The 15609-nt window shown below is 40.1% G+C and overlaps 1 protein-coding gene across 1 annotated transcript in view; it reads right to left on the bottom strand.

Moving 5' to 3' along the window:
• Positions 1-15609, bottom strand: part of SLC35F1 (solute carrier family 35 member F1) — a gene marked incomplete at both ends in the record, with an annotated part of 224490 nt that overhangs the window by 22980 nt on the left and 185901 nt on the right. The window contains 2 exons of the mRNA XM_084201618.1: positions 3689-3845; positions 9116-9275. Coding sequence (XP_084057744.1) covers positions 3689-3845; positions 9116-9275 — 317 coding nt within the window. The remainder of the gene's footprint in view (positions 1-3688; positions 3846-9115; positions 9276-15609) is intronic.

Raw genomic sequence — 15609 nt, 5'->3', positions numbered from 1 at the left:
CAAACCTGCTAAAGTCCACTCTCAGCATCTTGTAAATCTTGCACTGTACATTGATATCAACGTCACAGATCCATAAAATTCTAATGTGGCAAACAAAGTCAGCTCTTCCCAATCCAGGCAAACAGACCCTCTGGAGATAAGATAGCTCTCAAGCTAGGTCTTCGCTCAGCTAACTGCTTTCCCTGTCTGTGTGATTTCCACATAAATCCAGCTGTGCAGAACTCTGCATGCTGGTCTGGACCCTATTTTAAACAAGTATAAAACATGGAATTATAGAGATTGAAAAACAAAGTAGCTGGTAGGAAAGGTGGCATGTGGAAGACCAAATCTAATAGTAAAACTACAGGAGCTCAGCACCTTCCAGATTAATCTAGTCTAAAGAGTTGCATCCTGGAAATTTTAATTTGCTTGCTGCTGATGTGAGGCAAATCTAATACTGTGTACAGAATAATAAGACTATATTCTCTGCAAAATAACTAAATTATAGGTGTCTTTGCATGCATAAGATATATGTCTTTTTTATCAGTAATTCCTGAAGAAAATAATGAAAACAAACTGCAGCGTCACTTGGTCTGGAAAAAAAAAATCACATAACTTAAACGTAAGAACATTGCATTCATATTATTGCTTAGCCAATACAAAAGATACATAAAACAATATGCTATGGCTTGTGAATCCTTATGATCTGTGAAAAAAGAGGGGTGAGAGAAACTTTGTCAGAAATGGCCATTTAGTGATGCCAGAGGCGCTGAAGAATCAGAATCACAATGATTTTGAAAGGTTGTGGGAGTTGGAGGAGGTCCCTGGTGATTGAAAAGAGACAAATGCAACGTTCAGTTTAACACAGAACAAAAAGCATAGCCTGGCCAGCCTTATGCTAACCTTTGAGAAGATTATGGAACAAATCTACCCAGAAGCCATTGGCAGGAAATCGAGAAGATGGTTCCAGTGGGAAGAGCCAGCACAGTGCTCTCAAGAGCACTGCCTTCTATGATGAGGTGACTGGACCAGTAAATAAAGGAGAGGGAATGTATGAGAGTATGTGGTGTAACCTACTGTTACTTTAGCAAGGTTTCCAACATGATTTCCTTAAAGATCTTCAGAGACTCAAGAGGTATGGACTAGATGGGTGGACTATGTACAATGTTGGCTAAAGAAAAGGGTGAGAAGAAACTTCTGAGGTTCAAGACAAGCAAGTATTAACTCCTGCACTTGGGGTGGAGTGACACTGTGAAACAGTACAGGCTGGGAGCTGACTGGATTGAAATTGTATTCCAGAAATAAACCTTAGAGTCCTGGTGGACATCAGCCTGGACCCAAGTCAGCAATGTGTCCCTGGAGCAGAGGAGGGAAACAGCATCCTGAGCTGTATCAGTAAAAGTCCGGCCAGAAATCTGAAGGATGTGATTTGTGAGACAGCAGCTGGAGTCCTGTATCCAATTATGGGCTGTCCAGAACAAGACAGACAATAACAAATTGAAGGGAGTACAGTGGAATTCCATCACAATGGTCAGGCAGGTTGTAAGAGGAGATGCTGAAACAGCAGGGTTTGCTTAGCATGAAGAGGAGAAGGCTAAGCTGGGAGAAAGGAGGATGCAACAATAAATTTTCCATCTTTACTATGCAGTGAGTAGTTACAGACAAGGTAGTCATACTTTTCTTGGAGTGCACAACAAAAGGATGAATGACAATGGACAGAAATTGCAATGTGGAAAAATGATTAAATATCACGAGGAAAAAAATTGTCAAACACTGGAACAGGTTGTCCAGCATGACTGGCAGTTCCATTCTTGGAGATACCAAGAAATCACTGAACAAGTTCCTAAGCAACCTGAAGTAACTTTGGAGCTAGCTTTGAGTAGGAGCTTGAACCAGATGACCTTCAGGGGGCCATTAGAAAATAGGCCATGTTATGATTATGTGATTCCATCAGATAACCTTATCTCCATTCGCTGAGTAATTGTGATATCTCCAGCTCTCATAAACTAATCTCTTATTCTTCCTCCCTGCTTTAATCATACTCAACATACTAAACTCTTTCCACCATGTCTGGGTAATCAGCCAACTCATTAATTCACGTTTCCCCTGACAGCTTAGCTCTTCCTCCTTTGCTGCACAACAGGCATTATGTGTGTTTATTTTATGTTACAGTCTAAGACTCCTTCAGTTTAGAAGATCTAAGGGTGCTATATTGCACCAAAGTGGACAGTAGTTTTTCAAAGAAAGAGCCTGCAAATTTAACATGAGGAATTGGCCTCTCTTTGAAGTAAGTGTTATATCTAGTTAGATTAAATCTCTGTGACTTCTGCTATTCATTACAGATAAAGGTAAGAAAAAGGCACAGGTATGAACTAAGTGTGGTTGGGTCTCAAAGGTGTCCAAAAAGCACCATCAGCAAAAAGCTGCAGAGGCTGGTGGAGAAAAACCTGGGCCAAAGTTTGAATAGAAAAACCTTAGGGCTTCTTATTGTTTCTTTCCAGTTGTGTCTTCTTTATACAAAGATGCCTTATTCCAAAACCAGATTCTCACCAGCAGAACAGCTCACAGACCCTGAGTTGTGACTAAGTGCTTGGGTTAAGAAGGAGGAATGGCACAACAACTGAATTCTGGAATAAGAGACATTTACATGACAGTTTACACACACAGAGCAAGACAAGGGCACTGCTTTGATGTCCTCAGAATGTTAGTATTACTTAATCACAAGCATATAAAAAATGCTTTAGCCAAAGATACTAGGCACATTTACATGCTCTTAAATTCCATATTTTTTAAAAGGGGAACTTCTTGTATGGCAACAAGTTAATATAAATAATTTAAAGACACTTGTTCAGATCCCTTATAAATATATTAAGCTTTCTAGCTAAAAAAAAAATAGAACTATTGAAATAGGAATTGATGGGCTGTGGTTTTTTTGATCAGTCCCTGTTCTTAGAAGCAGAGTAGCTTAGATCTGTAGAGAAGCAACTTGTTGTGGACTAATAATCAAAAGTCATTCTGTGTTACAATCATCAGAGACAAAGTGCACAAAATGCAGCAATCTTGCAGGGCTACTCTTACATCAGTCCCAGTACTGCAACACTGGAAGCCACCTTCCAACTATTAGGCTTGCAGTTGAGATGCTCACTAGCTACATGTAGGTATACACCAGACTCTGTAGATCCTGAAATCCATGCAACAATATCCTATGTGCTAAGTATTTTTGAAGTGAAAAGGCCATTTTCTTAAAGGCTTTTTCATTATTTCCTCCATATCATAATGCAGTTACACAGAACGAGCAAACCAGTAAAACACTTTCTGACCGGATGAGTTTTCTACCTCTTAAGAAATCAAAGCAACTTTTTAAAATACAAAATAGAACCAGAAGAAGCTGTAGATTTTGTTATTCACAGTTCAGAAAAGCACATGAAGCATCCACTTGTCCTCCAGCAGCAAGATGGTGCGACATGTCTTCTCCCTCTTTATGTGACTACTCAAGGACAATGGTCCTTGAATTAGAGTACTTGGCTAAAAATTTGTGTCATTATTCAAATCACCAATTTGGAATATGAAAACCAATGCAAATTCCAAGATTAGAGGACACCTGCTTTTCACAGGAAAGGGCTAATTTTGAAGGGGTGGTTAGTGTATCTCAATGGAGGCCACAGCTGCACTTATCTGAGCCTGAGTGAGCTCCAACCTGCCCACTTACAGCTGAATTCCGCTGAAGAAGGAGCCGAAGAGCCCGATCATGCCCAGGAATTCCACTCGGCTCAGGTTGCGGACGATGTACTCCTCACAGACGTTGGAGATGCCGTACAGCGTCGCTCCGCCAAGCACTAGGAGGTCCCCTATCAGCTTATTTTCACCTAGGGATAAATAAAAAAAAATAAATCAGAATGCCTCAAAACAGCCATCTTCTGTCCAAAACCACTGCATGTTCTTCCCTAGAGATTTCATTCCTCGGTCACTATGTAGCCCTTATCTGGGGTAATAAAATGAATGTAAATATTCTGTCATTTGAACGGTTTTCATTCAATACACCAGCCTCAGTCAGACAGAGGGAGAGCATATTCATTTCTGTGGAAAGAAGAAGCCAAAAAATTCTGAAAAACTTGTAGAAAAAAAGTATAGAATCCAAGTGGGGCTCTTCAGAGACTGATCCTTTAATTTTATTATTACTACCTTCTTTTTTCTTTGCAGAGAGAATGTGACTCAACTCTATAAAGCAGTTTGCATCTCATCTTGAAATTTAACCAGTCTACAACATGTTCAGTACTTAGATCTGAGGACAACTGAAAAATTCTGTGTACCTGTGAAATGAGTGAAGAAATCATTACAACCCAATATTGACCTCATTCTCACATGGAGCTGTTTGACAAGAAAGGGAGGAGGAAGGATGGGGTGTAGACAGGGTGATGATAAGGACAGACTTCTAAAAGAGGTTCAATTAACATAGCAGTACCTAATGCATGCAAAGAACAAGAAGATGTATTTTCAATACCTCCAGGTATACAGAATTACTAAAACATTTTGTTATCAAAGACTGCTTGAAATCTTTTTAAGTCTTGGAAGATTTTATTATTGGGTGTTGGGGAGAGCTGCAGTGACATTTGATCAAGATCAAGTTCCAGCTTGAAAACTGAGGCCCTAGTCTTTGCAAACTGGTGCATGCAATTCCCTCTGCACATATGGCTTGTTAAATTATTTCTACAAGAGCTACAGCTTCACAAAGCTGTCAGATATCGCTGCAGAACCATATTCTGAAATGCTGGATTATAATGGATTTTTCTTTGAAAAGTTTCAGCAGAAATGCTGAAGTACTACACAGTATTTTTTAAAAAAGAAATCCCATTTTCTTTTAAAATACCATGATTTATTTTTTGTGTCCCTGTCTTTCAAAGTTTTGTTTCAAATGATTTGCAAAATATACACTGCAGTAAATAAAAATGGAAACCAAACATTCTAATTGGTTCAAAATTATCTTTTCAACATTTTTCTTTGAGGAGTTCTTTTAAGCCTTCAGTTATGTTTCCAAAATGTAGTGCTGAAATTTCTGTGGGGAAGGAACTTATGATAATTAAAACTGTCATAAGAGGACAGACCAAGGGTTCATTAATCCTGTCTCCAACACTGGTTATAAGTACCAGAAAAGTATAAATTGTTTAAGGACAATAGGAATGGAGTAAAGTTTAAAATATTTCCAGTAATACTCTCTAAGTTTCCAACATTTTTCAGTTCAGATGAGATGTGGCTTCTGTGTATTTAGCCAATACTACAACAATTGTTTTTCATGTATTCATCCAGCCTTTCACTGAATTTCTTGACTGGCAACATGTTTATATCTGACCATTTATCTCTTTAGGATTTGGTTGTTTTGTTGTTTCTTGGGGTTTTTTTCTTCCTTTATTTTAGTCTTCTTTTGCAATCAGTAATGGAAGATGTTCTTAATTTAAAATAGCCATCACAACTTTACAAAACTTCTTCATACCCCTGGTGCATTTCATATTTCACAATGGCTCCATTGATTCCTCACTGAGCTCACTTTTTTGGTATTTATTGCAGCTACTCACTGACACTTTAGGGAAGTATTGCTGAAAAAGCTTTTGACCTTAGAGCTCCTGCTGGGACAAAAATATCATCCTTTTGCATCTGTGAAACAAAAGCAGCTCAGAGGCTGAGCATTTTCACACAGATGGGATGGCCTCAAGCATCACACCCTGATAGCTCTTCCCAAAGTGCTTTCATGCTGAGTGTGAGCCTCAGCCTCCAGGGCCCTCCCAGAAGAGGGAGCCAAGATCTGTTCAGAGCACCAGAATGACACTGGAACCTCCTCTGGTACTCAGCAGCACAGGGTGGCTGAGGAGAGCACAAACAAACAGGGAAGTACAGAGGGACTGCTATCAGCCAGTTCTCAGTAGATCAGGCATTTTCTGAGACAGAAGTTGCATTAGACCATCACATTTAATAAAGCTTGAGGGATTCTTCATCAATTTGTGTAAAAACCATATAGTTTTGGCCTCCTATTAAGAACTTCATGCTTTTAACTTTTATTCTGAATACCTCAAAATCATATTAGTCATTTCATAATTTTCTGAGAAATATTTAAAAATCACTCTGTGTTGACTCTCTCCATATCACTGCAGACTTCATATACCTTTACAGGTCTCTTTCTTGCCTTTTCTGAGAGATGGAATGTCCCAGTCTGGCTACAGTCTTTTCATCTGAGTCCATTTTATGTCCTTGAACAGCTTGCTCACCTTTCTCCATAGCTTATACAGGCTTATTTTCTGGTGACTTCTTTTTGAGATTCAGTGACTAGAGTAGTACATGGTACCCACGGAATTAGTGCACCAAAACTTTATATGCTGGTGTAAAAATGTTGTAAAATATGTATTTGCTTTCTTTCTTAGCCATTACTATTCTGGTTGTCAACTGCCTTATCTTTGCTTCCTCGAGAGGCTGAGACTTTGGAACTTTCCCCCAAGACTGACATATCCCTATAGACTTATTTTCATGCATGCAATATCCACATGCATCTACTGGTTTCATGGCTAAGGAATCATGTGTCAACTAACTAGAGGCATTCTAAAGACTTTTAAAGTTGTATTTCACCAATTAAATGGTGTAGGTCATTCTTCAGAAGACACACAAGGCACAGCCTGGCAAAACGAGCTTTACATTAATGACTGCTACCATATTTAATATTCTGTGGAGAAGTCATATGGTCCAGAGCAGAGCTAGTGTTTTGGGAACTATTTATAGCCTTATGGTGTAACACAAATCTTTTAAATGGGAATTGTGTTCTGGCACAATTTCTTTTCACACTCCCAATAGACCTCTTTGTCACATTTTTGCCCTAGCCCCTGCCATTAAGAGGCGTTTCTCTTTGCTTTTGATTATAGTTACTGATGAACATGATACCTAAAAATCTCTTTCCATGGGAGACTCTCAATGTGTCCCACTTTAAATGGAACACTGATATATGTGTTAGCAGGATTGATGGGACTGGTTCCAGAGACTGTTGTAAGTTAAAGCAAGGAAGTGCTTTGAAAAACCCGGATGAAACACTGACCTGTGTGGTTGAACCTGTGCATGGCAGGAGCCAAAGTATGAAAGTAACTCATAGTTCAGAATAATGTTTTTTTCAGGTATGCTTGGCATGTAAGATGATAGAGCTCTAAACACCTAATAGTATTGTTTTCCCATCGAGTAATGTGCAAAATATCAGTGAGGATACAACTGAAAATTGAAAGCATGTGTGCACATTATACCTAATTCCTGCAGACAGTTTGGAAAATACCTATTAATCTCTCAGTGATACATTTTAAATTCATGTTCCCTTACTGTAAGAGTTGGCAGGCTAAATTGCCTTATGCTGTGGGTACCTAGCAGAGCCTTATGGCTCTTCTAATACGGGAAGCACTGTGGTCAACAGGGGCACACAGGTATCAACAGTTCTTGTCCCCTAATATATAAATAAACAGAGACATTTACTGAGGACTAATGAAGTGTCATTGCTTTTGGTGTCTTCCTTACTTTAGTCTGTCCCGTCCTACGAAACATCCTATAAACAGTGTACAAGCTCTTAATGAGAAGTTTCAATAATTTTCTTCTTTTCTTCCTGCCATTAATTCTTTTTTTATTTGTACATTTTAATGTGCAGTTTTAGCCTTTCAAAGAAATTAAACTAGATGATCTATTTTTCTCTGTTAAAGACAGAATCATTAATAACATCATTATGCCACTAAAAAAAATTTTAAAAGCTGCAGTCTCTCTGCATAGCAATAAGCATGGACACAGTTTTTCATGTGTAGGTCCAATTTAAAAGGCAATAATGCATGTTAACAGATTTTTCTGGACAAATTTACTTAACAGCTATACCCATGCTTCAATAATGAACATGGCAGATAACATCTAATTACTGCATTTGGATGGCAAAGTGTCAGTGCTATTCAATCTGCTCCTTGTCTGCTTGCCCTGCCCCACATGCTCCTGCTGGTCCACAGCTCACCCGCTCAAGCATGTTACTCTCTGGACTGCTGGGACACAGGATGTTTCTTCTGGAACCCTGGTTTGAAATCTCAATCCCTCTGAAATCAGCCATTCCCAACACAGCCTTGGCTGGCTGGTTACATAGTACAGAGTATATTATTTCATTTTTAGCTGGGGAAGGCTACTTCTGGAGAAGACCAGTAACTGAAAGTCTCCTTTCAGGATTAAGTACAGAGATAAAAGGGGGTAGGGAGATATGGTGAGCACTGTCACAAACTTCATTGTTTTATTTAGTAGCATTCTGGCAAATGCAGTTTTTACAGAACTTGCATTTGTATTCAGAAAGCTGAGTCAAGAATTTTAAATCCCAGTGTATTATGCTCTGCTCACAATTCAGTGCTTTTAATTAAGAATGAAAACTGTGCCTAATTGACAATCTTTGAAAAGAATTTCCAGCCTTCCCACATCATTTGGCTTGGCACTAGAGAAATCAATGTGACAGGGGAAGTTGATCGATGAAATCTAACTCTGTCTAGTCTGCATTAATAGATACACACACATTATTCATATGATGCCACACAGGAAAAAAGAACATTTTACACACAAGGAGGTTCTTTTCAAAAACGTTACAGTCAAGTCCCAAAGCTTTAGGACAAGACTGTGTGCAAAACCCAACTGGTAGTATACAGGTTCAGTGTGCTTTAGCACCTACCAAGTGACCCCACCTCTGTAGAAAAACAAGCCAAGATAAGGAGAAGTAAGAGGACACAGTGGATGTGAGATGTGAGAGGTGCTTACGACTCAGAAATGTATCTAACTTGGAAAGGAAGCTGTTGAGGTTTGCAGTCCAACAGCTAAGCCAAAATAGAACAAAACTACAAATATTTAGCTTGTCCCCCCAGCTTGCAGAGAGTTGTAAGACAGAGGGCCCAATAAACCTGTTTGCAGCACTGCTGACTTGTAAGTGGTGACCCCTTTCTGCCCTTCTGACAGAGACAACTCTGAATAGTGCAGTGCTTTGGATACATGAAGGTACAGAGTTTCTTGCCAAATTCCCCCTTTTTTTTGGCCCCAGTCTGACACACACTGGTCAATGGCTTCTCTGAACAGAACTTGGCCACACAACCCATTCATTCTTACTTACCTGCTCCTTGCTGTCTCCCAACGAGGACATCTGCTCCTGCCATGCAGCCCATGCCCAGAATGCAGACCACAATCCCAATGAAATGAACTGCCTTGTATCGTACCAGCAAGAAGAACCAGGAGAGGAGTATCACCACTGGGATCACAAAACAGTCTAGGAGCTGTCAAAAAAGAAGAAAAATCAAGAACTCATCAACCTGCAAATACTTAGCCCTGAAGTACTAGGATAGATTCCAGCTGAGGGAAGCAGGGTTATTCAGTGTGTGACAGCACTTTCTACCAAGAGAAAGTGTATTGAAGTGGCTCTTCATATATCAGACACAGGGTAAGACTGTCCATGCCAATTCCACGAATTCAGGAGAGCTGTGCTCTATGATAACACTCAAACACACTGCTCTTGGATTCAGATGCATATTTCAAAGCCATGGGAAGAAAATCTGGGCCAAAAGAGAGTCACACCTCTCCATCTGGTCCTCACCTCCAGCGATTAATAGACAAGGACTGAAGGTAGTTTTCCTGCAGTCTAGACATACACTTTAATTCAGTCATTTCAGGTCAAGATATGAGGAATGTTCATAACACACAAGTTGACTGGATTTATTAAATTTGTCTATATAAATCAGGGGTTTTCTGCGTGCAGAATGCTTATGAAAAATCTGGCCCCTGTGGCCACTGCTACCTCTGTGAAAATAAAGTTCCATACGCCTTTGAAGGAAAAAAAAACCAAACTCCATCTTGCATGTGGTGCAAGAAACTCACTCTTCTTGTCAATATACACTTGGAAAGAGCTTTCTCAAAGAAATGTGAAGTGCAATTTTTAATGGTTTGGTTTTTTTCAGAGACATCAAGCAATAGGTCCAGAGAAGATGTGATAAAAAAAGAAATGCACCAAATGTTTGTGAGAGGACCATCAAGTTTGCAAACTAAAATATATTTTAGAAACCAAACTGCAAGTCACCAGGAAAGAAGAATCCTCTGTAAGAAACACCCAAAGAAACTTGACTTTGATCATACTTCCTAAAAGGATACAGGTAACGAAGAGTTGCAATTCTGAGGACTAATGATGGGATTTAACAGATTGTGAAGGATACACTACTGTTCATTGCCAATTGATACAGCATGCACCAAAGCTATATGACATGCATTTTCTTAATGAAAATGTCTGGAACAACCAAAGAAGGAGAACTATGAACTGTGTCCATGGCTCTGGAAAAAACACTCCAGATATTGTTACCTTTATTTTAGGTGATGTTGTTTGATTTTTCCTCCCTTTGAAGCCATCACATGTTACTTGCTTTCTCAGTGTGATTTAGCACTAAGGACACTGTTATCAAATAAAGATCAAACCCCTTTTAACTTCTTTGTCCTTCCATGTGTTATTTGAAGAAAAAAGATTTTTGGATTATTCCAAGAATTTTACTGCTTAGAAAAGTATTTTTTGTATATGGGGTACCTATGCAATAAACATTCTATTTGTGGGAACCAATTTTTGGACTGAGAATAATTTCCCTGAAACTTCCTTTGAAAAACAGGAGCATGCAGTAAAAACCCTTCCATTTCAAGATTTCCCAGACAGTGAGACACAAAAGGCTTCAGAGGAAAGCCAGTGTATCAGTAGGACCATGCTTCTCTTGGCAGGCTTAAACAGTCCCAAAGAGCCGCAGAACAGACGAGGGAAATTACAAATGGGACAGTTGATGCTAAAAGCAGGTTCTGCATTTCAAATGAGAGCTCATCATTTAAAAGTCATGGTCAGGCCTCTCTACAGTGCAAACGTTCTGCAGCAGTCCTCCATCCTTTACTGACAGAACACAAAAAGGGACAAAGTCTGAAAGAACTGGAACAAGCTTCTCTGCCTGCCCCGTAGCACGCCCGGCGCGTACCCAGCTCACACAGGGCAGCTGGGCTGGGCAGAGACACGAGCAACACTCCACATCCACAGCAACAGCTCCAGAAGCTGTGCTGCTGGGAGCAGCCAGCTCCTGGGCCAGGGAGGGCTGCTGGCAGGAGCACTGAGCACACACATCACATTCTGGGCACCTGAGGGAAGGGCAGCCTTGGGTGTAACCTACGGGCACTGCTCAGCAGCTCCTGTCTCGCTCCACACTCACTCACTGTGCTGCACTTCGTGGGTGTCTGTCCTTCAGCAGCTGCACTGGCACACACTACTCCCATCTCCTCTGCCAAAGGTGGCACCAAGCAGCAAGGAGGCAGGCACTTCTCTTGCTCACAGCTCTCCCTGAAGGTTTGAAGGCCTCTCCCACATTCCCTCCTAGAGCAGCATTGAACAGGTGAATTTAATTTACCATTTTCTGACCTCACCACAGATTTCCATCACTTAATGTGTGGCTACAAAGAAGATGGAGGCTCTTTCTTTAACAGAAATCACATGGAGAATTATAGAATCACAAAATTATAGAAGGATTTGGGTTGGAAGGGACCTTTAAGATGACCTGGTTCCAAGCCCCCTGCCATGAGCAGAAGCGGCTTCCACTAGACCAGGTTGTGCAAAGCTCCATGCAACCTGGCCTGGAACACTTCCAGGGATGGAGCATCCATAGCTTCTCTGGGCAACCTGCCTCACCACTCTCCCAGGTGGTAAGATCTGTCTACTGCCTGACCTAATCCTGCACTCCTCCAGTTTAAAGCCCTTACCCCTTGTCCTGTCACTACATGCCCTTATGAAAAGCCCCTCTCCAGCTCTCCTGCAGACCTCTTTAGGCACTGAAATGCTGCTACAAGGTCACCCCAGAGCTTTCTCTTTTCCATTCTGAGCAATCCAAATTTTCTCAGCCTTTCTTCAGAGGAGAGGTGTTTCATGCCTCTAATCATCTTTGTGGCCTCCTCTGGACTTGCTTCAATAATTCTATGGACTTCTGCAACGGGGGCCCCAGAGCTGGATGCAGTATTCCAGGTGGTGTCTCATCAGAGGGGAGTAGAGGGAAGACAAGGGGCCAGGAGCACAAGTTACACTGGGAAAGATTTCATCTCAATAAAGAGAGAATTTTTTTTACAGTGGGAACAAACTCCACAGAGACATGGTAGGGTCACCAGAGATTTTCAAGATGTGGCTGGGTGCTAAATAATCTCATCTAGGCTCCCTTCCCACAAAAGGCTGGACCAGTTTGGAGGGCTCTCCTTAGCTGGGCTGTTCTGAGTCTAAATTGTTCTGTGAGTTTAAAAATTGCTCGTACCTGCTGCATGTGTACTTCAACATGCAAATTCCCACTAACAGTCATCTAGAGGAAGATTTTAGAAATTCCTCTCGTTCCATAAATATTTAAACATACCTATGCTTTCAAGTATGTGAATAAGTGTCTTTTAAGCAGTAACATGAAAGGACGCGTGAACAGAACCTTTCACAAATAAACAGTGCTGATAACAGCCAGAAAATGCCTCCTTGGGCTGGCAATCCAAAGTCTAATTCACAAATTGTTATTTGGAATGCTGCAGAATCAATAGATACAAACATGAAATGTAGGTAATGTTCACTGACATGATGCAGTTCTTAAATTGTGCTTAGTTTATACCTTTAATTAAAGAATAAGGTAGACAGAAATAAATTAGGTTACTAGAATGTAAGCAATAGGATAACCTAGAAAATATTATTAACTTATTAACTTTTTTTCAGGGATTGCTTTGAATTTCACTTCTCCAGGACTAAATTCACCCTGCCTTTCTTTTTTTCCTCAGATAAATCTGTCTAGTAGAAGAAAAAATGCATATTTATTCCACAGACATAGGATGTGAGATTGAGGATTACCTCATCTGCAACAGGGCTTTTGTATTGATGGGGTTTTTGCCTTTTTTTCTTTCTTTGTTTGTTATTAATTATTTCAGCTATTAAGAAAAAATATTACACCTAATTGCAATTTTTCTGTCTATAAAGCTTTTACAGTAACAAAGACAGATTATGATTAGCTGAATTTCATTTATAGCACATAAAGTTCAGTTGCTTATCAATATTTCTCAAATAATTATCTCCAATATTTTCCTTCCTTTTAATTGTTTATTTAAAAGGTATTACCTATACCCTGTCGTTACGGCAATTTAATGAGTGGTCTGATTTTAATCAACATTCCTGTTAATCATAGCAGTTGTTATATCTCACTACCCTAAAAGAAAACATATTTCCTGCATTGCCATGGGGTGGTGCAGACCACGTTCTTTGACATTGCTGTGTTTGTCTGTGGCTTTCTTCAGTCACAGGTATGGGGCTGCTTTAGAAGGCAGGATACAAAAATATGTAATCTATTGATATACTGTCCAATAGAAACTTCTTTTTACTATAAGAATGTTATGTTGTTGTAAAAATTGAAGGTTATTATTTGACTCTAAAAGATACCACACTGCATCTAAGTCTGTTGATGAAACACAGTGCTGAAATCTATTTCCTTTGATTACTTGTTTGTTAAATTATTATCCTTGTGAATCAAAGACAAATACTCTCTTGCTAACAGTAAAAATCCAGTCTCTGGGCTCACAAATTCAGCATGTCTCTGCATATCTACAGCAAGAATGTTCTGTCAAATCATTGGAAGGGAGAGCTGGCAAGCTTTAGAAGAGAGGTCTGTAGTACAGTGAACTGCTGATCTGCAGTGATATCAAAAAGAAAAAAGCTGGTCAGCAAACTCCCTATGGGAACAGCTGAGCTGAATCTTCCTTTTTAAACATTCATTGGATTTTTTCCCCCCCAGAAAAAAAGCCCTTTTTTTCACATTAGGGGTTTCTCATTAGTGCTGCCCTCCAGCAAATCATGCGGAGAATCAGCGGCAGCCTCTACTTGCCCTGCTCTCCAGAGGGATCAGTAAAACCAGTGTCACATCCATCAAACACTGCATGGTCAAGCACACATGATGGCCACAGAACTTCAGCATGTGACCTGGAAATTTTAATACAACAGCCAGTGCTATAGCCAGGGAGAGACACAGCTTCTGTTATTTTGGGTTTTTTTCCAAAGGAAAAAAGGGTTTGCTGCCTGTTCAAGTGCTTTTTATCCTCCAGTTTTCAGACCACCTTCACAATATTGCACAAAAGCAGATGAGATGTGAACCCTCACAGAGCTGGATGCCAGCTGTCAGGGAATTGCAATTGTGCTGCCCTGCAACCAAAACCTTCTGCAGGAAAGGTGTGGATGCTGGCAGCATCTCTGACAGGGTAATTTCAAACAATTCAAATAAAAAAAGGAGCACTGTTTTTTTCTTTCATGTTTCTATTTGATACATCATCACAACTTCACCGCTTTCTTGCAGGCCTTTTATTTAATCACAAAATTAATGTGAAACCATTAACTTTTCATTCAGTCAAAATATAAAGTACTTCAGGTATGGAGACTGGTGAAAGAACCAGTGATGTAATTTGTTTTCCAAAAATGTGAAAATGTGTATTTCCATGATGTGGAAAAAACAAAAGCCAGAAGAGTGCTCCCAGTCTTCTCCACTTTGCCCACAAAATCTCCAATTTTTTTCTTAATGCTTCTAGAATTTTTCCTATCAGTTTCTTTAATCTTTAATTCTTTAATCTGTTCTCAGTGGTTTCTTTTTCCCTGTGGACACAGAAACTCACTTAAAACTTTGACTAATGAAAGACCTTTACCTCTATTTGACTTGTATGTATCAAAACCCGAGATGAGGAATCTCACAGCTTCAGCTTTCTGCGCACATAGAAGGAGTTTAGGGGTTTCTTGAAGTTACATTAAATGAAAGGTGGTGGTCACTCCCAACCCACAATTCCTCTGCTCTAAACTCTCTACACAAGGACATGCCTTACTGCCAACATGAATAATCACATTGTGACTCCTTTAAAAAAATACCTCTTCATCATTCTGTACATGAACTCCAGGTGTGCTCATACAGATCTACAGAGCCCCAAGATCGTGCTCTGAGCAGCAAGGGAAGGGAAAATAGATGTCCATGACATTTTAGATTTGTAGACCATGGAAGTGGTCTTTCCTTTAATTGACTTCTTCCTCTGATTCTATATACCATTGTCAGAAAAAGATCATTGTAAGAGTTCTGCCAGCAGGCATGTGTTTCTGCAGAATCACCCCTCACCCACTTTTTCTGTTTAGCTTCTCTCTAAGTAAGCTGACTGGAGAAGAGCTGGGCAGATCATTTTCTCAAGGTTACTCGTTAGAAACTTCTCCATGTCACCACCTCCTTTACCCATGTGAGGCATGAGATCCCGGCCTAAGAAAATTCATGGATCCCTCCTACAGGAAAACCTCTGCTTTTGCATGTCACCTGCCAGACTATGCAAAATGGGCACAGGAGGCCAAAACCTCTGCCACTGTAATGGGCACAGCTACACTGAATTTAATGAGATTTTGCATATTTATGTTAGTAAAAAGTTTGGCTCTGGGTGAATTTTGCCAGTAGAGGCAGGAGCTCTGGATACTGAGAGCTCTGTTGACTTCAAACCCACATACAGAGACTGTGGATACTGTAGGACCTGGTTTGCACACCACAGATATGTAATAAGTTAAAAGACAGAAGA

Source organism: Fringilla coelebs (assembly GCF_963513975.1).
Source record: "Fringilla coelebs genome assembly, chromosome: 3".
Lineage (NCBI taxonomy): Eukaryota > Metazoa > Chordata > Aves > Passeriformes > Fringillidae > Fringilla > Fringilla coelebs.
The sequence above is the reverse complement of the archived record's forward strand: the minus strand, read 5'-3'. Positions and strand labels throughout refer to the sequence as shown.